Source organism: Lygodium microphyllum, chromosome 6, assembly GCF_053477565.2.
Source record: "Lygodium microphyllum isolate KBCC chromosome 6, Lygodium_microphyllum_v1.1.10, whole genome shotgun sequence".
Taxonomy (NCBI): Eukaryota; Viridiplantae; Streptophyta; class Polypodiopsida; order Schizaeales; family Lygodiaceae; genus Lygodium; species Lygodium microphyllum.
The window spans coordinates 19,129,386-19,145,756 of record NC_141140.1 but is presented as its reverse complement, the minus strand read 5'-3'; the positions used below and the strand labels follow the sequence as shown (position 1 = coordinate 19,145,756).

Sequence of the window (16,371 nt, the reverse complement as noted above, 5' to 3'; positions counted from 1 at the left end):
AATAACTCAAATGTCATTGACTCTCTTGATCAATAAGAAAGTCGTATGATAATGCACTCCAAAGTATTTCACACCGTGTCTGAGTAGTAGCACAACATCCACCCCCGTTGAATCTGCACATCCTCTACTATATATCAAAATCCTAGTTGTCATCAGATTTTGAGTCCTTCTCATCCTCTGTAACCATATCATTTGCTTCTTCATCTTCCATATCTTCATCAGATTCTGAGTCCTTCTCATCCTCTGTAACTATATCATTTGCTTCTTCATCTTCCATATCTTCATGGATACCCCCTATATCATGGTCACTATTTTCTTCCGATTCTGGCAACTCATAGGCAGTAGATTCCTATCTCTTGAATAATTTGATTCTTTTCATTGTTACCAAAAGTTTTATGGCTATCCCATCTACCTCATTTAATGCATAAGTAGCATTATCAAATACATGGCTTACCACATATAGGGTCCAAACCATCTTTTGAAACTTTATGCATGGCATTATGCAGATTGTCTAAACTACTATCATAAACCAATACCCAATCCCCAATCCCCATCTTGTATGGTTCTTGGCCTTAATCTATGTTTTTTGTTAAACTATTTCTTGTTCTGTATCCTTGCTGCCCTTAACTTTGCAACTGCTACCTCTATGTCTTCTGACCTTCTTTCTAACTATCTAATGCACAAGGCCAACAACTCCTCTCGATTCAACTCCTCTTCCCTACATCCAGTTCACCCCTATCTGTAGTAATTTTCCCCACACAGCTATACCGACAAAAGATCTCTTCTAAGAGAAAAGTACACACTGCATTTGTTTTCTTAGTATGTAGAGCTCTCCCTTCCACTTGATTAGTCAAGTCTTCCACGAGTAAGCACAAGATATCTCATTTGCCAAAGACCTATAGGCATCATGACTAAATCTGCCACCCACTTAAAATGAAGAGACAACGGATATGTGGGCTGCAATCCATCCCAATGTCTCAAAGATGAATACATTTGACATGTCGTACATGTTTCCACAAAGTGAGAAACATCATTATACATACCTTGCTACCAATATCTTTCTTTGATCTTTGCAAATGTACCCCAAACAACTTTGTGGCCAGCCCACAAGCTTTCATGAAATTCTTGCATAACATTTACTTGTGAAGCTATGTCACCCAAAACTCGCAATGGCATACCTTGTTTCTTTTCAGCATATTTCCATAAGTATCCATCTTTTAAGAAAAACCCATAGGATTTCCTCTTGATCTTCTTAAACTCCTTATCTGACCATTCATCTGTCTTTGTTAATGTACTGAGATATTGACCAATTCTCAGTCACTCTCCTGCATATTTGTCTTCCAGAAACACTTCCACGCAAGATAGAAAACATCTAAAGTATCTTCTCTTTGTCATCCAAGGTTCTGTTAATGTTGTAGCAACACCTTGCATTTCTAAATTCACTCTTACAACATCATTTTCAGGCGCCAGAAAGTCATCTTCTTCCTCCTCATCCATCATCCCATCTTCATTCTCATAGCATGCCCAAGATAACATGTCTACCATTGGGTTATCTCTTCCTGCTGAAATTCGGGATTCAAAGATTTGATGCATGCAATCCACCGAAGCATAGCAATTTCCAGGGTAGCACAACTAGTAATCATACATAATATTGGCAAAAAATCGATCTCAATGACTACAACATGAGTACCCATAAAATACTCTTTATCACATTTAAGGGTTGTTACAATTTCCCATAATTTTCTTTTTACCTATGGGTACCTTCTCTATCATTCAATCAATACTTTAGCACCAAAGCATCTTGCATATCTTTTCCCTTCCTCATCATCTTGCCGAATTGCCCATCCAATTCTGATTAGGCTTGTATCAACACTAATAATGATAGGCGTTCCATGTGAATAGTCAGCCTTTCTCAATGTAGGAGTAGATTTTAAGAGCTGCTTCAATTTCTTCACTACTTTCTAATGTTTCCTCTTCTAATGAAATCTCTAACCTTTCTTCAGAAGCTGATATAGAGCATCGGCTACATGTGCAAAGTGACGAATCCATATTAGTTGTAATGAATGTAAAAATAACCTATTGTGGAGTTCGTTTTTCTGAGGTTTCCATTGAAGCCCAAAAACCTTCTAGCCTTAACTCCACCTATTCAAGGTTTTTAGGAACCCTATTTCCATTTTTGGATATTTGAGAATCTACTTTGATCATAACATTTCCCTTGTAGAGACCAACGTCTAATAAAATAATAGTCATAATAACATCATCCTTAGTTGTTTGGGATTATAGTTTCCATTAGAATACAACATAGAGGTGCAAAATTTTCTCTACTATTCTACACAAGGCATACAATGTGCACATGTGGACATTTGATAAATGTATATCTAGAAGTGCTTAAAAGTTTTGATCATTAGCATGTCTATCAGGTGCCTTATTCCAACTAGCAACATTACACTCCTTAGCTATGTCCATACATAATTGCAAGGATTCTTAGAAGTTGCACCTCTTAACACATTATACATGCACTTCAATGTCTTTAAATCAACTACCATATGCCACTCCACTTTATATATCCAAAGCCTTCAACATTTAGTACCTCCCCTACTTGTTGAACATTGATTATCTTAGGTATAGAAGTTTATTGAAACATCTAGTGCAACACATCAAAATCTTTTGTATCAACTTTGAAATGCTCCCAACCACCAAATTTCTTGCTCTCGTTGCACTCTAAATTGTATTGAGCCCTCTGTGCCTTCATCACCCTCACTACTTGGCTAAACAATCCTATTCCTCAAGGTGACACAAACTCTCTTCATCTTCTTACCATTTACAATTTTTGTTTCATCCATCCAGATAATAACAATGAAAACCCCATTTTCTATTATATGCTCTAGCTTGTAATGCTTGATTGTGACTCTCTGTAAAGTTCTCAAGTCCAAGAATATGTTGTTACAATTGTTGTACTTTAGCACTCTCTTCTTTCCAGGATAGATATCTATAATGTGAAAGGACTCACCAAGGACTTCCAGGACTCTCTTGTTGATGTTGCATCTTGTTTATTGAACCGAGGATGCCTTTGAAAGGAGAGACCCCTTTACATTTTTCATCTTCAATGTCTCTTGCATGACTTTTAATAGTCGAGTGTAGCTTTGCTTAATAATCCTTACCTTGTGAAGGGTGCTTTGGATATTCTCTTTGTCCAAGCAAGATCATCAAAATGCGTATTTTTAATCAAGATATAAATTGATAATAAAGTGAGTTGACATGCAAGTGGCGAGATGTATAATATTTACATTCTACTTAAGTTCAAACCTAAGGCTTGCCTGGTGCACAGATCGGATGCTGTACGCTCGCGTAGTGAATGCCGGAAGGTCCCCAAGAACAATAGAACTCTACTTTTTGCACAAAATTCAATGTAAAAAGCATGAACGACATGAACAAGAGACCAATTGGGTGCAATCTCCCCCCATGCCTTATGTGAGCGCTCCACAAAGCATGTATTTTATGTATTAATCATCTTCAAGCTCAAATAATAGCCCAAATTACAAAATAGCAAGCTTTTAGCTTTTGAGTTTGCTTTAGCACAAAATAGGAATAAAACTAATGGACGGTGCCCAAAGAGTCTGGCATGCCCAATACAATGTCCAAGTATAAATAACATAATCAAGCACCCATGCGCATACAAAATAATAATAAATATCCAACGCCTCAATAAATAGGTGTGACAAAATATAGGCGCCATGCCTAAGGTATGCGCCCATCAAAATATAGTCAATAAATCGAATACTCGCTATCCTCCAATGCTTTCCTCCGCCACTACTGCTATCTCTACATATCAACTGAAGCATTCACAATCGTTAGTAAAATAATACAATTAAACCGACAAAAGTGAATACCTAGCAGTCTTCAGCTACATAAATAAATCAACTGGTTAGAAATAAATCCTAACCTTAATTTATTATGAGTGCGCACTCTAAACTCATAAACATTTATTAATTTAATATGCATTTTACGGAATCACCCGCTATGGAATCACCCATGTACAGACTAAATTAATGAAACGCCCGAAAAGGACAAGCGTCCCCATCAACTTCTCACACAAAGAATCCACTTTGTGTATGAGTCCTGGTCATCAAAGTTTACCAAATCCACCGTAAAACCTCACGGAATCCACCGTGGCATGGAATCCACCGTGAAATATGCATCCTGGCATCATTGCCAAAGTATTTACATGAGCTTTAATACCAATGTTCAAACCTACAAATTAATTAATAGAAATGAGCCATAGATGATAGAATATCATCATATGATAAACTCTTATATTCAAGAAGTGAGTTTCCGCATAGGAGGGGAGGCTAATATAGAAGAAATAAAATCCTATCAATGAGATCAATCCTTACCAAACTATCTATTGAATGCCCATGAGTAGTGAAGCCTAAAAATAGATAGTTACACTACTAATAGTATAATCATTTTCTTATGCATGGTATTATCATATATATCATATACCCTTATCATTCTCCCATTGCATACCATCACGATCATCATTTCCACTACGATGATCATAAACCATATGCTATTGGTTCTAAGTAAACCATATGGCTTCAAAACATGGTGAGATAGGGATTATGTAACACCATTTGTAATATAGATATACATGTCTTAATTTTAATTCAATAAAGTTTTCATGCATTTGAGTAGTATATACATACATATGATACACACACACAGTTATATATTTCTATACATATACCTAGTCAAATTGTCATGTAAACATCAATGTCCAATTCTTAGCTTATCATAGCTTTTTACAATATTGATTCTAAAGCTAGAGCCTAGTACTACTGGTACTTGATAGCATTGCTACAAGGCCAAACAAAATTTGTCACAAAGTGCATCACTAGAACAAGTTACCTAAGTGATAGCCATTGCTATATGGATGCATCATTTATGCCTCTAGGACTTTCATCACATGCATGAGGGACATTGTTATGTAGCTCCCTACAAAATTTAAACCTAGTCATGTTGCTTATGTATTTCTAGAAGCACTTTGGGATAAGCCAATAGAACCTCTATGTATGGCCTCTCCACCAGTAGTCATTTGATGACCCATGGGACATTGAGCTTGAGGAGAAATTCCAACATACCAAGGTCAAATGAAAATAGTGAAGGTAGCTTTAGCTCCTTGTAATGATATACCCATTCAGAGACACACACACACACACACACACACACACTCTCTCTCTCTCTCTCTCTCTCTCTCTCTCTCTCTCTCTCTCTCTCTCTCTCTTTCTCTCTCTCTCTCTCTCTCTTTCAAGAGGAAATATCCTTTAGGAAGGCGTGAAAGATATAAACGGCAACGGCAATATTAAATAGCAATGCGGTAATGGTCTGCAACGATGCCACATGTCACGTTAAGCTTGCTTGACGTGACTTTGAGGTAGCAAATACTTAATATCCTTTATGCCTAAAAGAACTTAGAAGGCATAGATGTTTTATGATATCTCGATTGGACAAATTACATATGCGGTTGCGCCACCCGGTCGGTTGAGACGGCTGAAGATAAATATCAGTATGGGCCCCAGACTTTTGCGGACGTGTCGGTTTTCTTCCGGTGATTGGCCCGTTGTTTAATTTTTTATATTTATTTGAATAATGAATTTCGATGATGGAGCTCTGTCATCATCCTCTTACGCGGGTGTATGGTTCTGAGCGTCTGCCTGTGATCGAGAGGGTGCAGAGATCGAAACCTGGGAATCAGTCGGGGAGAGACCAAACCTCATTTTAGGGGCCTTTTTAATCTCTAGGACTCATAATTACCTGGTACGGGCTGAACCCGTCAAGATCTGTGGGGCCCGTGCTGATATATATCCACAGCCGGTTGAGACTAGGCATACGACGCATAAATTGATCGATTCACACGGATTGAGGACATAAGCTGCACGGAATACAACAGTTGCTAACTACTGTTGGCAACCCGGCAGTCGAGCCGGACCTGGCCCTGGGTACCGGTGAGGGGATTGATGTTGCCCATGCTCACCATGGAAGCGGCAAAGCTTCGGAAGAAGGCACCTTGGGATCGGGCGAACGTGTTGACGGAGGAGGCAGTGGCGGCACGAGGGGTGGAGAGGAGCTCCTGGTCGGAGAGGAGGACACCCATGTGCTTCTGGAGGTTGATGAAGTAGCGGTTGTCGAAGCGGTCCGGGGTGACGGGGTCGAGGTTGGTGAGGCTGGCGGAGCTGCCGCCCTGCGGGCAAGTCTGCTGGAGGACCTGGAGGAAGGTGGGGTCGATAGTAGGGTCGGGCTGGCCGGTCGCGTTGAAGTTGAAGAGGCGGTTGGAAAACGTCCCACAGCGAGCGCGGCCGAAGGTGTGAGCGCCTGTTTAGTTAGAAGGCATTACATATTAAATGCACGGGGGCACTGATTAGATCCATGTCTTATATGCATATGATGCAAACGCTATCAGTTGTGCTTCGATTGTAATAATTGACAAGGAAACAGAAATAGTCAGTACCTGATAGCACGGCCACGTCTTTAGCAGTGAGGCCAACAGCCTCGAACTTGGCGATGATGGAAGAGAGAGAGTCGAACGGAGATGGAATGTCGGCGTTGGCGGCGCTTTGGCTGGCAGTCGTGCTATCCCTCCGCCCGAACAACACCTTCCATGAAGGCCCGCCGGCCTACAAACATCATCAAATCGATCGATCTCATCAATAAGAACTGTGATCCATAAGAACCGTGACCTTAAAAGCATATATGATATTAGATATGTGGGCAGGCACAAGTCACGTGATCACTTGTACTTCGGCAGCATAAGTGATCGTAGATAATGAAGTATATATGGATAGGTACAAAGTCACGTGAGTAGGTGCAGCTATACCTGGACAACTGCGTCCCGCGCGGCCACGGCTAGGATATCCGCACACGAGACTGTGGCTGGGCAAGCCTTTTCCAGAGCCGCTTTGATGGCATCGACTACCTCGAACCCCCTCAACGAGTTAGCATTCGGCCGGGCTGATTTCTCCCCAGAGGGCCCGTCCAACAGCACCGACGCATCGCATCCCTGTAGAGCATCAATTGTTACATGACGTAACGACTCACATTCATTCCTTCCATCCATAAATCGCTGATCAGTCCCCAAAAACCATGGTCACTGTTGTACTTATATGTGTTGGTTAGCGGGCTACCATATCTCAGTGTTCGGGAAAAGACGGGTTCGCTTCATCCTAAGGCCGGTTCATTTCAAGAAAAAACTTGTTCAATTATATGTGGGCAGGAAGTACTTACCTGTAAAAAATATAGGTGAAAAAGACTCGGACCGTTTAATTTGGATCATCCAAGGAGAATATCCTTCTCAATATTAAAATAGAAGGAGAATCTCCTTTTAGAATGATATAGAAAATGATTTTAAATAATAAATATAACATATATATATATTATATATATTATAATATTTTAAATTAAATCTTAAAAGTTAAGTCTTTTTAAAGCTTTAAAGTTTAACTTTAAAGGATGCATTGCAATTTGCCAAATGGCAGATGGACTCTGGAGTGACCATCTAGCCTTGAAGTTTGAATATTTTAGATTTAATTATAGCTTTAATTATAATTAATTCTTACTGCGCTCGACTGGCAGCAACCAACTAACCACTATCAGTCTTCAGATGGGAGAGAGAGAGAGAGCTCTTGTAGACTTGTGATGATAAATCGTGAGCCTGCATGCAGTTTGTGAGTGTTGCATTCAAGCTTGAGCCTTGTCTTCCTGCTTATTCTTGAATCTTGACTCTTGAGTCGTGATTGTGCCTGGGCCTGTGGGAGCCTGGAGGGATTCAGGAGAGAGAGAGAGAGAGAGAGAGAGAGAGAGCTTAAGGCTCAGGCTTCAGTCGCTCAAGCCTCAAGGCTCAGAGCCTTAGCCTTTAGGCCCTTAAGGCTTAAGCGTTGTGGCGGCCCGTGGGCTTGGCGTTGTGGCAGCTCTGTGCAGTGTGGGCGTGGCACTGTGCCATGTGGGCGTGGAGGCTTCTAAGTGTGCGCCCTCATCTGACATCCATGGCGTGAGCCTTGAGGCTTCTAAGTTCTAACTTCTAGAATCTAAGGCTTAAGCGTGGGCACTCGGCCGTGGCAGTGGGCTCTGTGGGGCCTGCCTGTGGGGGCGTGAGCCCTGAAGGGTGAGGCTTCGAGAATCGACAGTCCGCGTGGGGGCGTGAGAGAGAGAGAGAGAGAGAGGGCGTCTGGACTCTGCGTGGGGGCGTGAACGGTGAGACAGCGCTGCAGCTGCCAGCAGGATTCAACAGAGAGGCGTCTGGAGTCTGGACTCTGCCGTGGCCCATCAGGGCTGAGAGAGAGAGAGAGAGAGAGAGAGAGAGAGTCCGCGTGGGCCCTGGGCCTTGGGGGCGTGAGGCACTGCTTCAACTGTGTTCAAGAATCAACAGGGAGTCGTCCGCCGTGGCCCGTCCGGCGTCAGGGTCTGAGAGAGAGAGAGAGAGAGAGAGAGAGAGAGAGAGAGAGGGCATCCTGCCATCCAGGCTCCAGCGTCCGCCGTGACCCGTCAGCCTTCAAAGTTCAGGCTTCAATGGTCAAGTTTCTACCCTGGGACCTGGGCGTGGGGGCGTGAGGCAGCACTAGCAGGCTTCAAACTTTCAAAGTTCACAACTTCACTATTCAGTGTTCAGCAGACTCGCAGAGAGAAAGAAGACACATTGGAATTTGGCAGACTCGCAGAGAGAAAGAAGACACATTGGAATTTGGCAGACTCGCAGAGAGAAAGAACTGTCGCAAGAAGATTTGGGCCCTGAAGATTGGCCGCGGCCCGCAAGCCCTGAAGGTAAGCACCATCTCGATTCTTTATAAGTTTATTGTTCAATTTTCATTTTGCTTTAAGTTTTAAAGTTTAAAGTTTAGTCTTTTAAGTTCTACTATTACCAATGTAATTTCTAATAAAGTATTGATATCACTCAATAAAGCAATAGCATGCATGCGATCTCTTTTCTTTTAAGAGTGGTTGGTGAAATGAAAGATTAGTAACAAATTCTTTTTGTTATATGTTTATTGATAAATTTGTGAAGGTTGAAGATAAAAAGAGACTAAAGATCTGAGGAGCTTGGTTTTCAAAGGAACAAAGGCATTATAAAAGGTAGCAAACTTCAAGTATTATTAGCAAAGAAGGTAAGATCGAAACTACTCTTTTTATTTTCAAGAAATGGCACCTAAATCAAGAGAAAAAAGACAAGGAAATCTTCTTTCATGGGTCGGGATTGAACATATAACTAAGCATCCTTCTAAAAAGGTAAAAGAAAACACTAATAATATTGTGGAGTCATCTTCAATTAATGTATTGCCTTTGAATGAATCACTTGATAATATTTTACTTAAAGATAAGGCTGAACTTGAAAGAAAAAAAGAAGGACGTTTACTCTTTCAAGAGAATTGGCTTGACCAATTCAAATGGCTTGTTTATGATAGAGACGAAGTAAAAATGTATTGTAAGTATTGTTTAAAATATCCTCATCCACATAGTGCATATTCAAAAGGGGGATCAATAAATTTTAAAATTAGTAACTTAAAATCCCATGTTTGCACGACTTGTCATAAGTTTGCTATGGAAGCCATTTTGCTTGAAGGAAAAGATTGTATTGAAAAGAGTGTTAAAAAAATAAGGGAAGTCAAAGATGAGGCATTACTTTCATTATTTAGAATTGCATATTTAATTGCTAAACAAAATTTACCATTTTCAGTTTTTCCTGAGATGATAAATTTGTTGCAAGATTGTCATGCACCATATACAACTAGTCTCTATAATGATGATAAGGCATGTGCTGAAATGATCTATTGCATGGCATCACATCTTATGAAAACCACAATAATGAAGGTTTCTGCTAGTCCATGGTTTGGTGTTTTAATTGATGAGTCCAATGATATCTCTTCACATGGACATATGGTTATTTATTTATCATATCTTGAGAGAGATTGCATTCCCAAGACAAGTTTCTATGGCATTATACGTGTGCATGATGGTACTGCAAAATCTTTGTTTGAAGCTATTATTAGTGAGCTAAAGAAATGTAAGCTAGACTTGTCTAGATTTGTTGCTTTTGGCTCCGATGGATGTTCCACAATGGTAGGAAAGGATAATGGTGTTCAGGCCTTATTGAAAAAACATGTTAATCCATTTCTAACTTCAATTCATTGTGTTGCACATCGTAGTGCCCTTGCAATATCAAGTGTAGCAAAAGAGATGCCTTATTGTAAAAAGCTAGAAAAGCTTATTAATGCCATAGCTTCTTATTTCAATGTTAGCACAAAGAGATTAGAAGGCTTGCAAGCTATGCAACAAGATTTGGCATGTCCCATTCTTCGACTTGAGTATACTTTTGATGTGAGATGGTTAAGTAGATATAGAGCCATTAGTAGAGTATGCAAGTCTTTAGATGCCATACTTGAGATCACAAAAAAAGAGGCATTGCAATTTTATGAAGAATTGGTTGAATTTGAGTGTGTTTATTGCTTACATTTCTTAGCTGACATTTTAAGAGGTTTAACAACATTAAGCCAAATGTTTCAAAAGGACTTTGTAGATGTCACAACTATAGATAGTCTTGTGAAGAATGAAATTATATCCATAACACAATATTACATTGATTATCCTCCTCCTGATATGAATGCATTAAGTGTCGGTATATATGGATATGATATCCTTCCAGACTATGGGCCTGAAAAAGGATATTTATATACATTAAGAGGTGCTTTGCATGGGAATAAGTTTTATGAGCATGATTTAAAACGTAAAATTAATGGAGAAGACTTTAATAGGGCCTTAGAATTTCAAGTTGCTTTTGCCAAGTCAGTGGTAAGTAACTTGAATTCTCGATTTGAAGATAATTCCGTGCTTAACTGTTTAAAAATACTTGTGCCTACACAACATCCAATACAAGAGAAGGCCTTAAAAACCTATGGAATCCAAGAAATAGATAAAGTAACTTCATTTTATGGTTTTCCCAAAAAGTTGAATATAGAGGAATTCCCTGCAATGATAGAAGTTGATGAGTTTAAGAAAGAATTTAGAAATTTTAAGCATCAAGCTTCTAGAGATTGGGTAAGATTCACATTACCAGAGGTAACTTCAGCACTTGCTTGCAACAATATGCGGAGGGATGCTTATCGTAATGTTCTTACTCTTTGTCAAGTAGCTCTTGTCCAATGTTCGAGCATTGCTATTTGTGAGAGAGGTTTTAGTGCTCGAACTGTGATAAAGAGTAAGCTACGTAATCGTTTGGAGATTAAGAGTTTAGATGCATTAATGAAAATCTTTATTGAAGGGCCTTCTAAATTCACTAATATGGAGTTCATTGAGAGTATGGACTTATGGGCTGAAAAAACACATCGACATTTATACACAGCACAAGGAATTTGCTCATTGATTTTGCAATAACTTTGCATATTCAAAGGGGCAATTGATTTTTTATGGCCTATGATGATATTGAAGTCACTGTGCATTATTTGCGCTTTTGTTATCTTAAATTTTTTACCTTTTTTCATTGACACAATTTCTTCTTTTTTCCTATATGTTTATTATATTTTTATAATGTAAAATTTGCTTTTTTTTCTTTATGTTTAGTTCTTTATCTATGTTAAACTTATTTTTTCTATGTTCTCTTTCATGTTAGTTTTGTTTTCTCTTTTTGGTATCATGGTTGCTTCTTTCAATAAAATATGCTTGTTTTTTAAATCTTTTTTTTTAAATTTTGCTTGTATTTCATTATATTCTCTTTCATGTTTTTTTTTCTTTTTTTAATAAAAAAATTAACTTATTTTCTTTTGGGTTTTTGTTTTATACTTTCTTTTATTTTTGTGCTTATGATGTATATACTTCTCTGAGGCCATAGCGTCTAGACCCATTAAGAGACATAAAAACCACCTCTATACATTTATTTTTTACTATTAAAAATGTAGATAAAAAATGTAAATTAAGTTTCTTAATGATAATAAAGGTTTTCATTTTTAAGGCATAAGAGAAGTAATTTAAAAAATTCCAAGAAAAACTTTGAAATAAAGATCCTTTCAAATAATAATAAAAAGGTGATTATCTTTTCATTATATATTTAAAAGGGAATTAGACCGGTTCAATTTGTAGGATAAAAGGATTTGGACCGGTTCAAGTTGAAATGGAAAAGTTTTGGATGGTTCAAATTTTCCGAAACTTCTTTAGGCTAAGACAAGAAGGATTTATGTCAGGTTCACAAAGTTTTTTTTCCCGAACACGGATTAGGTAGATTAGGTGTACTCAAACCTATACTTTTTGTCATCCGTGTAAAGCGAAAGAAAGAGTCGTACTTTACACGGATGACAAAGTTTTTTTTCCCGAACACGGATGACAAAAAGTATAGGTTTAAGGATTTATGTCAATGTTGTACTTAAACCTATACTTTTTGTCATCCGTGTAAAGTGAAAGAAAGAGTCGTCGAGGCAGATTAGGTGTACTCACGTTGACGAAACAATCGTGGAAGTGCAGGCGGAGAAGCGATGCCGCCATGCGGGGTTCCGCTTGTACTGCAGATCTCACAACCCCTCGCACTATTGATTCCACGTTAAGGCACCTTTTTGCATAGAAGTTTGGAGTGAGCGCCGAGCCGCCACAGTAGGCCGGTGGAAGATTAAGAAGCATCATGAGTACTGACATATTCAGGAACAATAGTACTCCATTCATCGTGAGCTGCTTCCTCATCATCTCGACGAAGCGCCTGGAAACGGCTGCGTCTACTCTACCGTTCTAGTGTACTGTCTAATAACTTGCAGGATTGGCCTAGCAGGCTCAGACGTAGCAGTAATGGCCTGAGATGATCACACGTACAAGGGCTGGTTCACGATATGGCAGCGTACCTGCAAGCTGCTCGAGGAAAGCGACCTGGTATAAGCCAAGCAATGCGAGCGGACTCCGGAGCCAGTGACAGAAGAGAATGGTGCATTGATAATTCGCCTAATGATAAGTGCGACTCTCTTTTAAAGATAACCGGCAGACACTAGCGACTATACTGGTGTACTCGATTAGCGTGCATTTGGAACCTTTGAACAGTCATCCGTTGACTTACGACATCCCAATATGAACACGATTCGCCAGCTGCATGCAAAAAAGTCTCTCGTTCGTGTAGAATATATGACAAAATGGTAATGGATTAAACACAGCTAATCCTGCTGATCAGAGGCTGGTCACTGATTTGGGTGTCTAGTTTAGTAGTGGGCTTCTTTTAGCTGACCTGATGGCGGCAGTTAGCTAGCCTCCGCCATCGAGTCCTTCAACCATGGTTGATCTAATTTTCTTCTTTTATTAATTGAGTGCTGGAGAAGATCGTAGCAGAATTGTCTTGGGTTGCACGTACACACCGGTGACCGGAAGATCATCCATCCAGCTGTATGTAGTATGGTTGACTTGTAGAAATTGGCTGCCGACGTCTGTTTAGCCGATAGTCGTGACGAGGCGCAACTTGCAGACTTTTAAACAAGGCAGCGTAATTGCAAGGCCTTACCCAAGGTAAGCGTGTTCCTAAATGTACTTACACTTTGAGAACCTACCCAAGGACCTATGCATCGCCCTAAGTGCCATGCCACACGCAGCTAAACTATATTTGCGACAGTCGTGGAGCCTAGGTCCTCTACATTGACATTAACTCTCCAAATTCAGGGGGGAAAGACAGTCGAGACTCGAGAGAGTACGTCCAAATCAGAAAATACTTGGTCGATTGATGGGAGTAAATATGAGGTGCAGCTTTTTACTTGCTTCTCTTTTTCTCTTTTCTCTCAAAATTGTGGTCTCTCTCTCCACATTACCTTTGCATGTTCTGTTGCGACTTATTAGATGTCAGGATCCCTAACTGCATCTGGACCTTCAACTCAGGGAGTTGCAAGTCCATCTTCCACATCAATTGATTTGTGTGGAACCCCACCCTAAATAAACTTATGATTTAATAATTGAGAGAGAGAAAAACAAAGAATAATAGCCCCATTAGTGATCTATTTACCAAAGAGAACATCAATCTTCTTGATGAAGATCTCTCTTTAAAAAAAACCAAAAATAGAACAATCTTCTTGATGAAGATTTTGGGTGGGACAAGTCTTTCTTTCTCTCCCCAGAAGGGAATTATTAAGCACTTGAATACACCATAAGGATATAGTTGAAGTTGTTATTATGATTGTCGATAATGCCCTTTATTTTTTAGTCAACATGATTGTTTGTCTCAAGGTGACTATTACTTAAGAAATGTCAAATATTGTAAGTATTTTCTTCCTTCTAGGAGACAATGATGAATCTTCATAAAAAAGAAAGATTCATATTCACATAGTGGTGGAAGCACAATATTCAATATGGAGAGAAAATAATCAAAAGGTTAAATAAACAAGTTAAAGCCAAAAGGTTAAGAGATGAAGGTAAGAAGCATATTGATGCTTGAGTGGATGGCGAATTACATAAATCAGATCTATTATCATGTGGTTCTATGTTTAGTAGTGGAAAACTTATGGAATGTCTACCTTACCTTTGTGCCGATGGGATTACACTATCACTGTTCATGCTAAATCCATATTGCTTGTCTTTATCTTTCAAGGAGTTTGAAGTGGTCTATAGCTCAACATGAATGTGGAGTATCATGAACTTATTCTTGGATATGTGAGTGATCTTTCTAGTGACCGTGGACATTTTTAAAGTATTCTCTTTCTTCTAGGACATAAGAATGAATCTTCATTTTCAAAAAAGTGTCATATTTACATAATGGTGGAAGTACCATATTGGCATATTAACTAGGAGAGGACACAAGGGAAATGTAGAGAGAAGAGCCAACAAAATGTAAGTGGACTAGAGGCTAATGCTCTAGAAAGGAGAGAGAAGAGTATTGAGATTTCTTTGAATAGGGAAATATAGGAAAAGATAGGACATCAATCTATCCTTGCACATCTTCATCTCTTATAGGGTATTTGAGGTGATCTCTCACTTGATTCTTCATCCCCAACAATCATGAAAGTCTTCGTTAATCATCAAAGAGGACATTTGATGGGTTATGCTCTTCATGTGAAATCTTTTGGGCTATGAATAACAGTCAAGAATAGGGAAAATGAAGATTTGATGCTCAAATAGGGCGTCTATTGAGTTCTACTATTTAATTCATGATCTCTACCTTTGGTAGACATAGTATAGAGAATAAAGATAGTGTTTTTATTAAATTTGGGACAACATCTATACTATGTTTTGCTATTGTAATAAAATCATACTTACAGGGTTGAAGTGCATATGAAGGGTCATTGTCACATGGGTTTTAGTTGAAAGGTCATATCCATCGGGGATCAGAGATAGAAAGAAGTAGAGAATAGGAGATGGAAGAGAAGAAAAAGAATAGACAAGAGGTAAACATGATAAAGACAAAGCACAATGAATGGAATCACTATGTATTGATCAAGAGGTAAACATGATAAAGACAAAAAATGTGCATCAAACATTAACTTCTTCTCTGCTTGCTCGGAAACCAAATCTAATAGTTTCGTTGCTCCAAAAGTCTCCTAGATGACTCCTTCTTCTCCTAGTTCAAAGTGTTGTTTGTTTCCTGTCAATTGCAATCCCGACGTGTGCAATTTTGCCCCTCTTTCTTTCTCATGAAAAATCCCAAAACTGGCTGAAAAAGACACTTGCTCTTCGCATGCCACGCTATTCTAGAAGTTTTCCTAGCTTTTTAGGATATTTACAATAAATAATATCCAAAATATCAAAAATAGGCTAAAATTGTTTAAAAAATCTAGTATTTTTGAACCATCCATGCCAGGACACTAGCAGTACTGACTCAAATGACATTGACTCTCTAGATCAATAAGAAAGCTAGATGATGATGCACTCTAGATTTTTTAACACTATGCCTGCATAGTGGCACGACATCCACGCCCTCTAAATCTGCACATCCTCCACGCTTGCGTAGTGTCACTAGATTTTGAGTCCTCCTCATCCTCTACAACCATATCCTTGCTTCTTCATCTTCCATATCTTTCTAGTTAGGAGCCCCTGTATCATGGCCACTATTTTCTTCCAATTTTGAAAACTCATAGGCAGTAGATTCTAACCTCTTAAATAATTTGATTCTTTTCCCTGCTATTGGAACTTTTATGACTGTCCCATCTAGATCATTTAATGAATAAGTAACATTATCAAACACATGTCTTACCACATAAGGTCCAAACCATCTTTTAGAAACTTTACACATGGCACTATGTTGGTTGTCTAAACTGCTATCATAAACCGATACCCAATCCCCATCTTGTATGGTCCTTGGACTCAATCTATGTCTTTTGTTAAAGCATTTCTTGTTATGTATCCTTGCTTCCCTTAACTTTGCAACTGCTGCCTCTATAT

General features: G+C 39.0%; 2 protein-coding genes across 2 annotated transcripts; one reads left to right on the top strand and one right to left on the bottom strand.

Annotated features, from left to right (window-relative positions):
* Positions 1-5,878: 5,878 nt before the first annotated feature.
* Positions 5,879-12,913, bottom strand: LOC148034341 (peroxidase A2-like). Its single transcript, XM_087679295.1, has 4 exons — positions 12,472-12,913; positions 6,875-7,057; positions 6,509-6,674; positions 5,879-6,372 (listed from the first exon to the last, which is right to left on the bottom strand). The coding sequence occupies exons 1-4, from the start codon at positions 12,712-12,714 to the stop codon at positions 5,954-5,956; spliced, it is 1,011 nt and encodes a 336-aa protein (XP_087535421.1). The 5' UTR covers positions 12,715-12,913; the 3' UTR covers positions 5,879-5,953.
* LOC148034342 (uncharacterized) lies at positions 9,838-11,418 on the top strand. Its single transcript, XM_087680437.1, has one exon. The coding sequence runs from the start codon at positions 9,838-9,840 to the stop codon at positions 11,416-11,418; it is 1,581 nt and encodes a 526-aa protein (XP_087536563.1).
* Positions 12,914-16,371: the final 3,458 nt, after the last annotated feature.

Coding starts and splice junctions, on each gene's coding strand:
- LOC148034342 (XM_087680437.1), top strand. CDS start 9,838: ATGAAAACCACAATAATGAAGGTTTCTGCTAGTCCATGGTTTGGTGTT.
- LOC148034341 (XM_087679295.1), bottom strand. CDS start 12,714: ATGATGAGGAAGCAGCTCACGATGAATGGAGTACTATTGTTCCTGAAT. Junction 6,675..6,874: donor CGCGGGACGCAGTTGTCCAG/GTATAGCTGCAC, acceptor TGATGTTTGTAG/GCCGGCGGGCCTTCATGGAA. Junction 6,373..6,508: donor AGACGTGGCCGTGCTATCAG/GTACTGACTATT, acceptor CTAACTAAACAG/GCGCTCACACCTTCGGCCGC.